General features: G+C 39.8%; 1 protein-coding gene across 1 annotated transcript in view; it reads right to left on the bottom strand.

The window, feature by feature from the left end:
- The window catches only part of Nop17l (PIH1 domain-containing protein Nop17-like), a 158967-nt gene that overhangs the window by 21845 nt on the left and 121897 nt on the right, over positions 1-15225 (bottom strand). The window contains exon 5 of the mRNA XM_090387880.1: positions 8358-8566. Coding sequence (XP_090244006.1) covers positions 8358-8566 — 209 coding nt within the window. The remainder of the gene's footprint in view (positions 1-8357; positions 8567-15225) is intronic.

Raw genomic sequence — 15225 nt, 5'->3', positions numbered from 1 at the left:
CCATAATGTCTATGTGTCTGCAATTCTGCCCAGACACGATAGGAGGGATTATATGTTAAGAGCCTTGTGGATTAACTCAAGACTTGAAGGAATCTGCAAGGCTTTAGGGGGTAAATTTCTATCAGCATGGCCCACACTTGTAGGTAGAAGGAATTTGTTTTGTAGAGACGGGATACACTTAAACAAAGGTGGTGCAAATGTTTTTGCCAGTATTATTGAGGATACCTTAAAGGCTCAGGGAAACTGCTAGTTAGGGGGGATGTGGGTAATACTGACACGCGTTTATCTGATAATATTGGTCAATGTAACTCTTGCACATACCTTAAGAGTTCTTATCTGTTACCCCAACAGGACGTATTATCTAGATGTTCTTGGGCCAAAGACGTTTCACGTGAGCGGGTAGCTAATATCAGGAAAGAGAGCCTAAAAAACTTCAAGGGTTGTGTTAGGGTTGTTAAATATACAAGAACATTAAATCTTAATTGTTTATACAGTAACGTTAGAAGTGTCGTCAATAAAATGAGCGAATTCGAACTGCTGGTTAAAACAAGTAACGCGGACATAATAGGGCTTACAGAGACGTGGTGCCACCCGGAAATTGGGGATGATGAGTTTCAGTATGGCTTGTATAATGTATTTAGGAAGGATAGAGTAGATAGAAGGGGTGGTGGGGTAATGCTTCTTATCAGAAGCAGCCTGAGTGAGACGATAGCTTTCCCGGATTCAGACATTTCACATGCTAGTATAGAGTCTGTATGGTGTGAGATAGTTGGAAACAAAGGTACAATGTGAGTAGGAGTAATCTACAGACCAGGTGATTGTGAAGACTATGACAAAAGCCTCTACATGCAAATGGAATGGGCAAGTAAGCGTCAATGCCTTATTATGGGCGATTTCAATTTGCCTCTAATTGATTGGAGTAAATGGGAAGGAAACTCGACATGGGGAACAAAATTTTTAAATCAACTAGATGACTGTTATTTGTATCAACATGTCAGGGAAAGTACTAGAGAAAAGAATATCCTAGACCTCATCATCACACATGAATCAGATGACATAACAGGGCTGACAGTAGAGGAACCAGTAGCAGGAAGTGATCATGGAGTTCTACGGTGGATGATGACGAGAGAGGTAGCAGAAGTAAAAGGCAAAGGAATGGGTTTTAATTTCAGAAAAGGAAATTACGATGCCTTAAGGTACTACATGGCCTCTATTAACTGGGTAGATATCGCGCAGAGAATGAATACAATTGAACTGTGGTACGCTTTTAAAACATTAATCACAGATGCCTTGAATGCGTATATACCATTAAAAAAATACTCCACGAGAAGGGTTCCAAGTTGGATGAATAGTGAAGTTGCCACATTACTTGAGCAGAAAAAGGTGGCATGGAAAAGTTACAGAGCAATAAAAAGTACTGAAGCCTATAGCAGCTACAAGGTGATGTGTAATAGAGCCACAGAAAAGGTTCGACAGGCAAAGGCAGTTTATGAGAAATCACTAGCAAACAGAGCAAAGAGGGGGGATAAAGAATTCTTCACATATATAAATGCCAAGAAGAGCAGGACAAACCAGATCGGACCTTTACGTAAGGGAAAGGGGATAGTAATAAATACACCAGCTGCCGTTGCAGATGAACTCAACAGTTATTTTGCATCGATATTTACAAATGAAAAGCCTTTTGTGGCAATGGGAAATTGTGGGAGCGAAGTTAAAAAAGATGTAATTAATGATATTGAAATTTCGCAAGATTATTTAATGAAAAAACTTTCGAGCCTACAGACCAGTAAGGCTCCTGGAGTTGATGGAATATACCCTATAATCTTGAGAGAGAGGCGGCAAGCGAGTGCATTGAACCACTGAGGCTGGTTATGCGAGCATCACTAGACTCTGGGGAGATTCCCTTGGATTGGAAAAGTGCAAATGTATCTCCCATACATAAGGGTGGCTCTAAAAGTGAAGTGGGAAATTATCGATCTGTCAGTCTGACTTCAGTAGTAGGGAAAATCATGGAGGCAATGATCAAGGGTGGAATTCAGGATCATTTGGATCGAATTGAAATTCTCAAGGATACTCAGCATGGTTTTGTAAAGGGAAAATCATGTTTAACAAATCTGGTTCGCTATTTCGAAAGGGTCACTCACGAGCTGGATTTAGGGAATAATTTCGACATTGTTTATTTAGATTTCAGCAAAGCTTTTGACTCAGTCCCACATGAGCTGTTGCTTTATAAGCTGGAACAGGTTGGAATCACTGGGAAAATCCTTAGATGGATAGAAGGATGGCTTCAGGGCAGGAGGCAGAGGGTTGTGATAAATGGCTATTCTTCAGATTGGGTTGATGTAAGAAGTGGGGTTCCCCAAGGATCAGTATTAGGACCACTGTTGTTTTTAATTTTCATAAACGACATTGATGAAGGGATAGAGGGCGTGATGTCTAAATTTGCAGAGGATGTTAAAATTGGTAGAGTAGTTAATGATCACTGTCAAGCTGAGCTTCTTCAGAGAGACCTAGATAGACTTCAAGAATGGTCAGAAAAATGGCAGCTGTGCTTTAATCCAACAAAGTGTAAGGTATTACACCTGGGAAACAGTAATCCCAAAATAACTTATATCAGGGAAGAGAGCCAAAAAAACTTCAAGGGTTGTGTTAGGGTTGTTAAATATACATTAAATCTTAATTGTTTATACAGTAACGTTAGAAGTGTCGTTAGAAGTTAGAAGTTTTTAAATCAACTAGATGACTGTTATTTGTATCAACATCCTATCTCCCCATCCTGGTTTTACCCTGGCTTGCACACCATCTTTCTTCTTACGGGACACAGTTCCTTAAGAGGGAAACTCCACGAGCTGGGAATCTCCGACAACCCGAGCTGTAACTGCGGTCAGGAGGAAACCTGGGAACACCTTATCCATGACTGTGACAACTATGAGGACCTCAGATGTCAGCTATACACACGCATCAACTCCTTGCTACGAAACCGAGAAGAAATAATATTGCAAGAAGAAGATAATTACTGGGCTTTCACCGTCTTCGCCCGCAAACTCTTTGAAAGACAAAGATCCCTGCCACATCATCACTAACCTATGAAAACACAAACATGACTACCTGAAATGATTGAAAAACTCTGAACAAGTGACCACCTGAAGTAGATACAACACATGAACGTGACGAACTGGACCTGACTTCTGGACTTGGACCTCCACCGGACTAACGCAAAGATGAAGATTACATCTTATGATGCCATACAGCCATATGGCACCAACTAGACACTCTGCCTAGCCTGCTTTTTACTCCTCTTTCCCTTGCAGGGGGAAGGGGATGGACTGCTGTCTTCTCCCCCTCCTGCCACCCCTCTTTCTCCTCTGGTAGGGCATGGGCATGCCCCACTATTTCAACAGGGGTCATCTTCCCTATCGACCCCCTTACTTCTAATTTCCAATCACCCAGTCTTCCAACTCCCCTCCCATCTCTTTCCCCTTACACAGTGCCTGCCCCACACGTCCAAATTTAAAACACCAAAATTCATGCCCGACCTATTAGGAAATCTTATCACTTCCAGTGCATATCCCTTATAGCCCCTCTAAGCTGTTATGTTGTTATTTGGTTTTTAGGAGCATTAGCAACTAAGGCCATATTGCTCCGGGATATGCGGTGGTCATTCCCTGACCTTTCCGCATCCTCCGTATTTGGTGGTGACGGGCTCGAACCACGGTCTAATCAACCCCCTCTAAGCAGTGTATAATATACCCAAAAGAAAAGAAGGGGTTTTTTTTTTTTTTTAGGTCCTAGCCACTAAAATCTCAGGAAAGTAGGTGGCAGGACCTGCCAAATCAAACTTTAAGGGAACACCTGGCTGGCCTCTATGTGGCGGAGTACGTAAACATCAGTCCCATCTGGGGCCTGGCGGCTAACAAGCCAGGTGGGCAGGAGCAGCAGTGCATAGCACACGTTTCTTGATTAGACCGGGGTTCGAGCCCGTGAGCCACCAAATATGGAGGATGCGGAAAGGTCAGGGAATGACAACCGCATATCCCCAGAGCAATATGGCCTTAGTTGCTAATGCTCCTAAAAACCATATAACAACAAATAACAACAGCCAGATGAACAAGGGGCAAACCTATTACATGACACATGACCCACACACTTTTAAACCTCTGGCCTTGACAGCATACTGTCCTCGATACAAAGAACATACGCAGAGATGGGGTAAATCCCTGGTGCCGTTAGACCCGAAAATACTCTGTACTCTGTCAGTATAGTCAAACACAGTTGATATGTTAATCTGGGGTTACTGCTTCCCATATGTAGTACTTTAAATTTGTCAAAGTTAAACTTCAGTTGCCACCTCTCAGTCCATCTGCTCAACTTTTCTAGAACATATTGCAGCAGCATACAGTCATTAGTGTCATTAGCAACCCTGCCAACCTTCGTATCATTTGCAAACTTGGACATTAAGCCTGATACACCATCATCAATATCACTAATGAATACAGAAAACAACAATGAACCCAACACTGAACCCTGGTGGACTCCTACAATAATATTAGTCCACGAAGAGCAGTGTCCACTGATTACCACTCTCTGTCTTCTCCCACTCAACCATCCCTTAATCCATAGCAGCAATTTGCCTCCAATGCCACACTGCTCCAATTTGTGCAGCAGTCTTCCATGTGTAACAGTATCAAAGGCTTTTCTAAGATCCAAATATATGATATCAAAATTATTCTTTGCATCCAGTTCCTTTGTGACTACATCATAGTATCCAATCAAATTGGTCAGACAAGACTTCCCCTTAACAAACCCATGTGTGTCTGAGCTATAATTGAAGTCTTCTCTAGATGACCCTGTAATGCATCTTTAACCAGTGCCTCCATTAATTTCCCTGGAACAGTAGATAAACTAACAAGTCTGTGATTACCTGTGTCTCCCTTTAATCCTCCTTTGTGGATTGGAGTTACATTTGCATATCTCCAGTCCTTGGGTACCTCCCCTGAATCGAAGGAAGCTCTCATAATCATGGCTAAGGGTTTGCTTACTTCCTATGCTGCCTCCTTAAATATAACTGGATAGATTCCATCCGCCCTCTTACCAAGAGAGGCTTAAGTTCTGCAAATTGCAATGGCAGGAGACTAGGCACCTGCGTGATGATCTGATTGAGGTGTATAAGGCCTTTAATTCAGCGTGCTCAACCCATTAAGCACACTGAATTCTGATGGGATTCTTCCATTTGTTCAGATTACGAACCTAAGAGTGCATAAATTCAAATTAAGGAAAGACAGATGTAGAATAGATGTGCGGAAATTTGCCTTTAGCCAGCAGGTGGTTAATTGCTGGAACACACTTCCATCTGTCGTTGTGGAAGTTTATAGGTTAAATAAATTTAAGGAGGAACTGGACAAACATTTAGAGGGAATGGTTGTGTGAATTTTTTTTTATTTTTTTTATTTTTGGCTGATGCTGCATAAGCTCATACACTGCTTTCTTGCATCACATGCCACTACTACCCCAGGTGCCTTTCTTATATTTATCTTCAACAATTTCTTGTTCACTTTACTCTCAGTTATTACAAGATTATCTAGCTTACTGCCAGAGTTTAATACACCTCTGGCATTCCCCTTCCTAACTCCTTATGTGTGAATTTAGATGCAAAATATTCATTTAGTCTGTTAGCTACCAAAGCAGGATCATCAACAATTGAACCATCAATATCAAGCGGACCAATCTGATTCATCCCCTTCTTTCTAGAGTTTATATAAGTAAAGAACACGTTGCTGTTTTTCTTTGCATCCTTTGCCAAAGATTTCTCGTAATCTGCCTTTGCTTGCCTAACCTCGTTTGTGACTTGGTTATAGACCAGTTTATATCTATCATAGGCTTCTGTGTCACCTGTTAATTTATATGTATCCCATGCATTTTTCTTCTCTGCCACATGTGTCATTAGTTCACGTGACATCCATTTAGGCCTAAATCTTGAACAATATTTCTTTGTTGGTATGAAAAGCCTAGTAGCTTCCACTTTGGTGGAAGCAAAATTAAAATGCAACAGCAAAATCAAAATGCTTCCATTTTGATTTTGCTGTTGGTAACATCATCAGTTGGTCCCACTGTATAGAATTTAAATACTGTCTCAGACCACCGTAGTCACCTTTATGAAAGCAAAACCATTCTTTTTACCCCTGATGGTAGTTACCTCTTTGAGTAAATCCCAACTTCAGCACACTGTGATCACTGCCAGCTATTGGTTTCTTTATCTGCAGATTCTTAATTCATGAAGAATCACTGCTGATAATCAGAGAAAGAGTATTACTCCCTCTAGTTGTCTCTCAAACATGCTGCTGTAGAAAACAATCATCCAATAAATCCACAAAAGCCTTGCTGGTATGTGAGTGACCAACCCACATTTTCCAGTCAATCTCTGGAAAATTAAAATCCCCCATTATAAGACACTGATTTACTGGATCACGCTATTTCTCTGCACAATTTCTCATTATATTCATCAGATTTATTAGGCCTATAACACACACCTGCTCTCATTTTTCCTTTCCCGGTGCTTATGTCACACCAAACAGGCTCAGCATCACATTGTCCACCAACATCAATTGGATGCACTTCCATAGATTTTATGTGTTTCTTAACTAACAGCATAATCCTTCCTCCCTTTCTGTCCTGTCTATCCTTCCTGTACAAATTGTACTCCCCAAATTCCAATTCTGCACTGCTTGTGTCTGTGTGACACCATGTCTCTGATATCCAACAATATCTGCCTTTGATGTCTTGACTAGCACTTGAAGCTCATCAAATTTATTAACTATACTCCTAGCTGCAATAATTAAAGACAAACACCAGCCAAGGAATAAAAAATTTTTACTATAAAAATAATAAAATAATGTGATATACTATCGGAAGGAAATCTGGGAGAAGCAGCATCGGATCTCCCCTGAAGACATGGTCATTACGGACCGTGCCCATAGTTTTTGGGAACGCAAGTGGCTCCAGAGCTTGCGAATCGGTTCATCCAGTCGTAATACTATTAACAAGGACAGGGGGACACGTTTACACCCCTTGTTTGAAGGTGGTTGTCCTCAGACGGGATGACCGGTTTTGTTTGACACGCTCCCGAGCCACTTCCGTTTCCGATGCGCGCGTGGGGAATGCCGACCATGTGTCTGATGGACCACGTGCATGAGTGCCATGGGTCTGCTACTTAAGGATGTGTCATTGCAGTAATAGTATACTGTTGAAGAAGGAGACAGCAGTCTCCGAAAGCTTCAGGTTTTATCGCTTTTAATAACTTCCGATAGTGTATCACATTATTTTATTATTTTTATAGTAAAAATTTTTTATTCCTTGGCTGGTTTTTGTCTTTAATTATTGCAGTATGGAATTTCCCAGCCGTATAGGCCAGTTTGAAGATATACTCCTAGCATTGGTGTACCTGCAAGTATACATGCACCTGTTTCTACTCTTAGTTATCCAACACAGCCCATGTATTTACTTGTTCCACTATGACTCCCAGCAATCCTGGAAATCCCCATTACCTTGCTTTCCAGGCTACTGCTCAATTGCATTTCAATAGAAGCAGTGCAAGAATCACTTTCACCTCTGCCAGTGGCCACTGTTAATCTATTAGTCCATGTATCCCCCCAAGCTAACAGTTTTCTGACCCATCTAACTCTGCTTCGATAGCATCAGCAAATATTCTTGCACCCATTCTATTTAAGTGTATCCCATCCCTGTAGAAGCAGTCTCTCCTGTTAACAAGCACAGACCAGGCTGAGAAAAATTCTACCTCTTGAGCCTTGCACAATCTCTCCAGGGCTGAATTGATTGACAAGGATCTCATCATATACTTCCTCCTATCATGTCTGGGCAGAATTGCAGAAACTTTCAAATTCAACCCTAACTCACGGCTTTTTTTCCACATTGACCTGCACTTGTTAAGTAATTCCACCAGTCTCCTATTCTTAATATCATTAATGCCAACATGTACAACAATATCACCCTTTGTGCGTTTAAAAGATGATATCTGCTCTACAACGTCGTCAACCTTTGCCTCTAGCAGACATACCTTGGTCCTGTTCTACCTATCAAAGCAAATTGGTAAATCCTAGATTTACTAGATTTCAGGCTTTTACAGCAACATATACTTGTTCTATCAAATGGATATAGGATGGGATGTGAATTTCTATTTTATTATTTATTTTTTTGTCATTATTATTAAAAAGAATATGTTAACAACCAAAACTGTGAGATGGACCTAAACAAACAGTATTTTACTTTAAAGTGAGCTTGGGAAATTTATGAATTATCTTAATAATTATAGAAATCTGTAAAATTTTAAAACTTGTTCTCACCTAAATAGTGTACGTGACACTTGATCACTAAATCTAACACACTTCTTTGGTTTGTCATCTTGACTATCAGTAGAAATTCCCAGTGCCATATCAATATCTGCAGAGGATGGGGTGTCTACCGGAGATAAACATATTTCATCACTAGATTCTGATATTGTCCTTCGAGTTAATGGATACTTTAAAATTCCACGTTTCCTTTGTGTTGGACTCTAAATATAAAAAGAAATGCATCAATATATCACAAAGAAACAATTATTTCATCAGTCAGTTCCTTTTATCCATCCATGCAACAGAATCGATAAAAAGAAAGTATAAAATATACAGACAAACATTAGATTTGATATTTCAGAGGACCAATGTAAATTACAATACAGCATATAATGGGGGAGAACACTACTTATAAATAGCAAATAATTAGGAAAATATCAAAAGAAGAGATCATTAAGTGCACATCAAAGGTATGTTTATATATAACTATATATGTATGTTTCCTAATTATTTATACGAGGGTGGTTCAATAAAGAATCGCTCTGACCTAGCTGCAGAGGTGCTAGCCTGTTGATTCTTGGCAAAGGTTTTAGTCCTTCTCTACACAGCCACTGTGCAGATTTATACATTTATCCCATCGATGTATGAGGCTATGGATACCATTTTTGTAGAAGTGGTGAAATTGGTCTTTTAACCATGACTCTGTTGCAGAAATGAGTGTCTAGTCATTAGGAAAGTGGGTCCCCCAAAGAAATGATTTGAGGGAAGGAAACAAGAAGTCCGATGGTGCAAGATCAGGTGAGTAGGCTGGATGGTGCAGTATTTCATATCCACAAGTGGCCGCTTGTGTCATTGCAATTTCAGAAGTGTGAACTGGGGCATTGTCTTGAAGCATTCTCACACCAGTGGACAGTATGCCACGCTTACATGTTTTGATTTTCTCCAGTAATTTTGTGAGTAAGTTGGCATAATAGGCACCTGTAATTGTTCTACCTTTTGGCAGGTAATCAGTCATTATTACGCCTTTATCATCCCAAAACACTGTCAGCAAGACCTTTCCTGCTGATGCTTGGACCCTTGCCTTCTTGGGGGTGGGGAACCATGATGTCGCCATTCCATGGACTGCTTTTCACTTTCAGGATCGAAATGGTGTATCCAACTTTCATCCTGAGTGATTAGACGATTAGACAGTTCCTCATTTTTTTGGTACCGGGCTAACAACTCTTGTGATTTCTGCTGTCAATCATCCTGGAAACCAGTCAATAATCGGGGAATCCATCTTACACTCAATTTCCGTAAATGGATTTGGTCATGAAGGACTGTTTCAAAGAGCCCACACCAATCTTCACCTCCTGGGGCAATTCACGCACAGATATCCAGCGATCTTCCATGATTAACAACTCCACTTTTCTGTTCATGCTGTCATCAATGGCTGAATGGGGACAACCTTCACCTCCTGGGACAATTCACGCACAGATATCCAGTGATCTTACATGATTAATGACTCCAGTTTTCGGATCATGCTGTCATCAATCTTAATGTGGACATCAATGGCTGAACGATATCGATGGGTCAACTGTTGATGATCCTGCTCAGGTAGCTAACAAACTAAATGAATATTTTGCATCGACATTCACGCATGAGGAGTTATTCAGCGAGGGGAATGCCAGAGGTGTATTCAACTCTGGCAGTAAGCTAGAGAATCTTGTAATAATTGAGAGTAAAGTGGAGGAGAAATTGTTGAAGATAAACACAAGAAAGGCACCTGGGGTGGATGGGATCTATCCAGTTATATTAAAGGAGGCAGCAAAGGAAGTAAGCAAACTCTTAGCCATAATTATGAGAGCTTCCTTGGACTCAAGGGAGGTACCCGCAGACTGGAGATGTGCAAATGTGACGCCAATTCACAAAGGCTGACACAAGTAATTATAGACCTGTGAGTTTACCTTCTGTTCCAGGAAAATTAATGGAGGCACTGGTTAAAGAAGCACTGCAGGATCATCTAGACAAGACTTCAGTTATAGCTCGGACACAGCATGGTTTTGTTAAGGGGAAGTCTTGCCTGACCAATTTGATTGGATCCTATGATGCAGTCACAAAAGAACTGGATGCAGGGAATAACTTTGATATTATATACTTGGATCTTAGAAAGGCTTTTGATACTGTTGCACATGGAAGACTGCTGCACAAATTGGAGCAGTGTGGCATTGGAGGCAAATTGCTGCTATGGATAGAAGAGTGGTTGAGGGGGGAGAAGACAGAGAGTGGTAATCAATGGACATTACTCATCATGGACTAATGTGGAGTCCCTCAGGGTTCAGTGTTGGGTCCATTATTGTTTTCTGTATTTATAAATGATATTGATGATGGTATATCAAGCTTAATGTCCAAGTTTGCAGACGATACGAAGGTTGGCAGGGTTGTCAAGGACACTACTGACACTATGCTGCTGCAACAGGATCTGGAAAGGTTGAGCAGATGGGCTGAGAGGTGGCAAATGAAGTTTAACATTGACGAATGTAAAGTGCTACATATGGGAAACAGCAACCCCAGAGCAATGTATCAACTCTGTGGTACTACACTGACAGTGGTAGAAAATGAAAGGGACCTGGGGGTAGTTGTGCAGACAGATATGAAGTTCTCTGAGCAGTGCAGATGGGCTGCAAGAGTAGCTCATGGTGTATTGTCAATGATATATAGGAATTTTTCTAGTAGGGATAAGGAGGTGATTATTCCCTTGTATAAGGCAATGGTCAGGCCACACCTAGAGTACTGTATACAGGTCTGGAGGCCTCATTTCAAGAAGGATATAGAGCTGCTGGAACGAGTACAGAGAAGGGCAACAAGATTAGTGAATGGAACAAAGGCGGGGTGCTCTTACGAAGAAAGGCTTAAGTTTTGCAAATTACAGTGTCTGGAGAATAGGCACCAGCGAGGTGATCTGATAGAGGTGTATAAAGCCTTGAATGGTTTGAGCATGCTCAATGCTAATGGGATTCTTCCTCTTGCTCAGAATAATCACCTGAGAGGGCATAAATTCAGGAAAGACAGATGTAGGATAGACGTGCGGAAATTTGCCTTTAGTCAGCGGGTGGTTGGTTGGTGGAACAGATTTCCATCCCTTGTCGTGGAAGTTGATAGCCTAAATAAGTTTAAGGCTCAGCTGGACAGGTATTTCGAACGAACAGAGGGGTGAAGTGGAAGTGGTTTTTTTTTTTTTTTTTTTTTTTGGCTGATGCTGCACAAGCTTGCTTTCTTGCATCAAATGCCTCTACTAATGCCAACCTGGAATGGGTTCAGATTCTACCAATGTCCAACCACACCTAAACTGTCTATGCCAGTGCTTCACAATGCCATAGGATGGGGCTTCATCCTTATATACAGCAGTCATCTCCTCATGGATTTCTTTAGGAGTTTTTTCCCTTCAAGAACAGATATCGAATTTCAGCTCTGGCTCCAACTTGGTCCATGATGCTACTTCGTCACACGTTCAACTCTGTAAGAGAAAAACAAATTAAGATACAGGGCTGAAATTTTACACCTTTAGTACAGAGATATGTAAGATGATACGCACAAAATATCATGACTCTGCGATATATGGAAGTAGGTGAGGGCGATTCTTTATTGAACCACTCTCGTAGCTTTACCTATTCCATATAAAAAGGTTGTCCCAGAACAAGCAAAGATATCCTCAATAAGATGTAAACAGGTGCAGACATGCTTAAAAGCATATCTACACCTGTTTATTCCTTCGGTGGTTTCTTTTAAAAAGTATCCTTTCAATTGATGCAGTAAACCTATCCCATAATTCCTCCCATTTCTCAAATGTTTTATATGGACCATTTTTTTCCCTCTATTCTTCAATCTGCTTTTCATGGGATTTTTTCAGTGACACACACAGGAATTTTGCCATCAGAGATAAGGTTATTATCTCATTGTGTTAGACAGTGGTCTGGCCACATCTTGAGTATTGAATATGGGTCTGGAGGCCTCATTTTAGGAAGGCTGTGAATCTGTTGGAATGGATGCAAAGGATACTAATGAGATTAGTAAGAGGAACGAGAGGGTACTCCTATCAGGAAAGGTTTCAGTTATACAAACTACAGCACCTGGACACCAGGAACTTGCAAGGAGATTTGATTGATGTGTTTAAAGCTTTGAACAGATTCAGTAAGCTCAATGCTGATGGAATCCTTCCTCTTGCTCAGACTGTGCACATGGGGGGGGGGGGCGCATTATAGCCTTAGTTGCTAATGCGCCAATAAAACCCAAATCAAACATGGGGGGGGGCATAAATTAAACTGAGGAAGGATGGTTGCAAGGTAGAAATGTGGAAATTTGCCTTCAGCCAGCAGGTGATCAATTGTTGATAAAAATTCCTATCCAGTTTTGTAGAAATGAGTAGTTTGAATAAATTCAAGGAATTAAAAACTGTTAGAAGGGATGGATAGGTGATGTGGGAGTTTTGGCTTTTTCCCTTTTCTTTTTTTCACCAATGCTGTACAAGCTTGCTTGGTCTTGCATCACTTGCCACTATTAATACTAAAGGCTCAAAAAAGAAAGAGAAACCAAAGGGCAAAGTGAGCAAAGTAAAAGCAGAATCATCTTTGCAGGAATGCAGTTACAAGGCAATCACAGCACGGATTTGTTAAGGAGAAATCTCTCACTGACCAATATGATTAGCCATTGTAATATAGCCAGATAATAAATGGATGAAATAAATAACTTTGACATTGTATGTTACATTTCAGTAAAGCTTTTCACATTATTCCACATGAAAGGCTGCTATACAAATTAGAGCACTGTGCCATTGTGGCAAGTTAGTGTTATGAATAAATGGAAAGCGGAAAAGAATCATTGGAGGGTTATTATAAAAGACACTTCTTCTTGGACTAATGTTATTAGTAGCATCCTTCAGGGTTCAGTGCTAGGCCCCTCTGTTTTCAATATTTATTAATGATACTGATAAGGCATATCAAGTTTAATGTCAAAGTTTTCTGATGTAAATGTTGGCAGGGCGGTTAATGATAATTATCAAGGTATGCTACTGCAACAAGAGAGAGAGAGAAAAATTAGGCAGTTGGGCTGAGAAGTGGCAGTTGATGTCTAACATTAATAAATGCAAGTTACAGGCCTTGGATAGCAGTAATCACAGAATAACGTACCAATTAGGTGGTACCACACTCAAGATGGAGAACAAAAAAGTACAATACAGTCTAATACAGTGCACAGCAATCCTCTCTAAAGCACCTAATTACCAAGTTCTGCAGCACATATATTTAAAGTCTTTCTGGGCAGTGCAGACAAGCTGCACTGCCCAGAAAGACTGAATATATGTGGGCAGCTCACTGGGTTCTGTCAATGACACCCTTTGCTATTTTTTGAAACTTTTATATCCCACTGAATAATATTTTGAGTGCTGCTTGTGACGTGGTGCAAAACTGATGATAGGGGCAAAGAATTCCTTTTACTCAAAACATAAAGAGGATGTTCTAAATGTTGTTTTGCTGAGATGTATTTGCCTTACATCAGCCCTGATATCAAGTTTAGCTTCTACAATTTTGCCTGATTTTATAGAGCAGTTTATAACAAATGTCACTAGCTGTCCAGCACAGTATAAAAACGAAAGAAGAAATTGAGGATATGGTTGAACTTTTTTTCAATTTAAAGTTGTGTTAAAACCAAGTCAAACAACATGGTTAGCTATTTACACAAGGGTGTAAATAGAATATTAGTGATGTGGGATGCCCTGTTTAACTATATACAGTTTAAATATGTTGACTGAAAAGGTCAAAAAGCAAAAGAAATATAGGATGCAATATGTAATCCAGAACTTGAAGCTTATCTACTATTTTTGAAATATGTTTTGGTTGTTTGGATTTCATGATTTTATGTTTTATATGCTTTGGATTACACGAAAAAATAAAATGCTATCTTTCAAAGCAAATCTCCACTCATTCATTTCATTAAACCAGAGTCAGTAAAACTTTTCAAAATAATTTATAAAAATTGAAGAAATGTATACTGGTCTAGAGTGTGAGGAGTACTTAAAATATATTGATCCTAATGTAGCTATGAATGTAAGAATATTGATTCAGCATTATTACATCACTTATTGTCTAGAAATACAGCACAGACTGTCGCTTAACTTAGTTATTTTCTCAAAGGTTGGATTTATAGATCTTAGAATTTGTCTTAATGTTGATGTAGTCAAAGAAAAAAAAAGAAATCTCAAAACTTTGTGCAATATATAAGATATATGTAAACTCAGCTGAGAGCCTTGCCATTTTCTTTAGAACTAAATTAAACTGAATATTTAAAAAATAAGCCTATTGATGAAATTTCTAATATGAAAGATTTTTCTAAACAATTTGTTTTCAAACATTTCTAAAATTACCTTAAATGATTACTACATTCAAATGCATTATATGCCACTACTGCTACTATCATTAATAATAATAATAAATGGATTTTATCAGCAGAAACAATGAGGTGATAATCCCATCAAACAAAGCAATGGTAAGGCCACATTTTGAACACTGCATGCAAGTCTGGAGGACCCATTTTAGGGATTGATAATGATCAAAAGAGGTTAGGCAGGCAAAGGCAGATTATGAGAAATCTTTGCAAAGGATGCTAAGAAAAACAGCAAAGAGTTCTTTACCTATTTAAACTCAAGAAGGAAAGTGATGAATCTAATTGGTTCACATGATATCGATGGTTCGACTGTTGAAGATCCTGCTCAGATAGCAAACAAACTGAATGAGTATTCTGTATCTATATTCACACATGAGGAGTTATGTTGTTTGTTTGTTATTTGGTTTTTAGGAGCATTAGCAACTAAGGCCATATTACTCCGGGATATGCGGTGGTCATTCCC

The sequence above is a fragment of the Mastigoproctus giganteus genome, chromosome 13 (assembly GCF_048544385.1).
Source record: "Mastigoproctus giganteus isolate SK-2022 chromosome 13, ASM4854438v1, whole genome shotgun sequence".
Taxonomy (NCBI): Eukaryota; Metazoa; Arthropoda; class Arachnida; order Uropygi; family Thelyphonidae; genus Mastigoproctus; species Mastigoproctus giganteus.
This window is presented reverse-complemented; position numbering and strand designations above follow the sequence as displayed.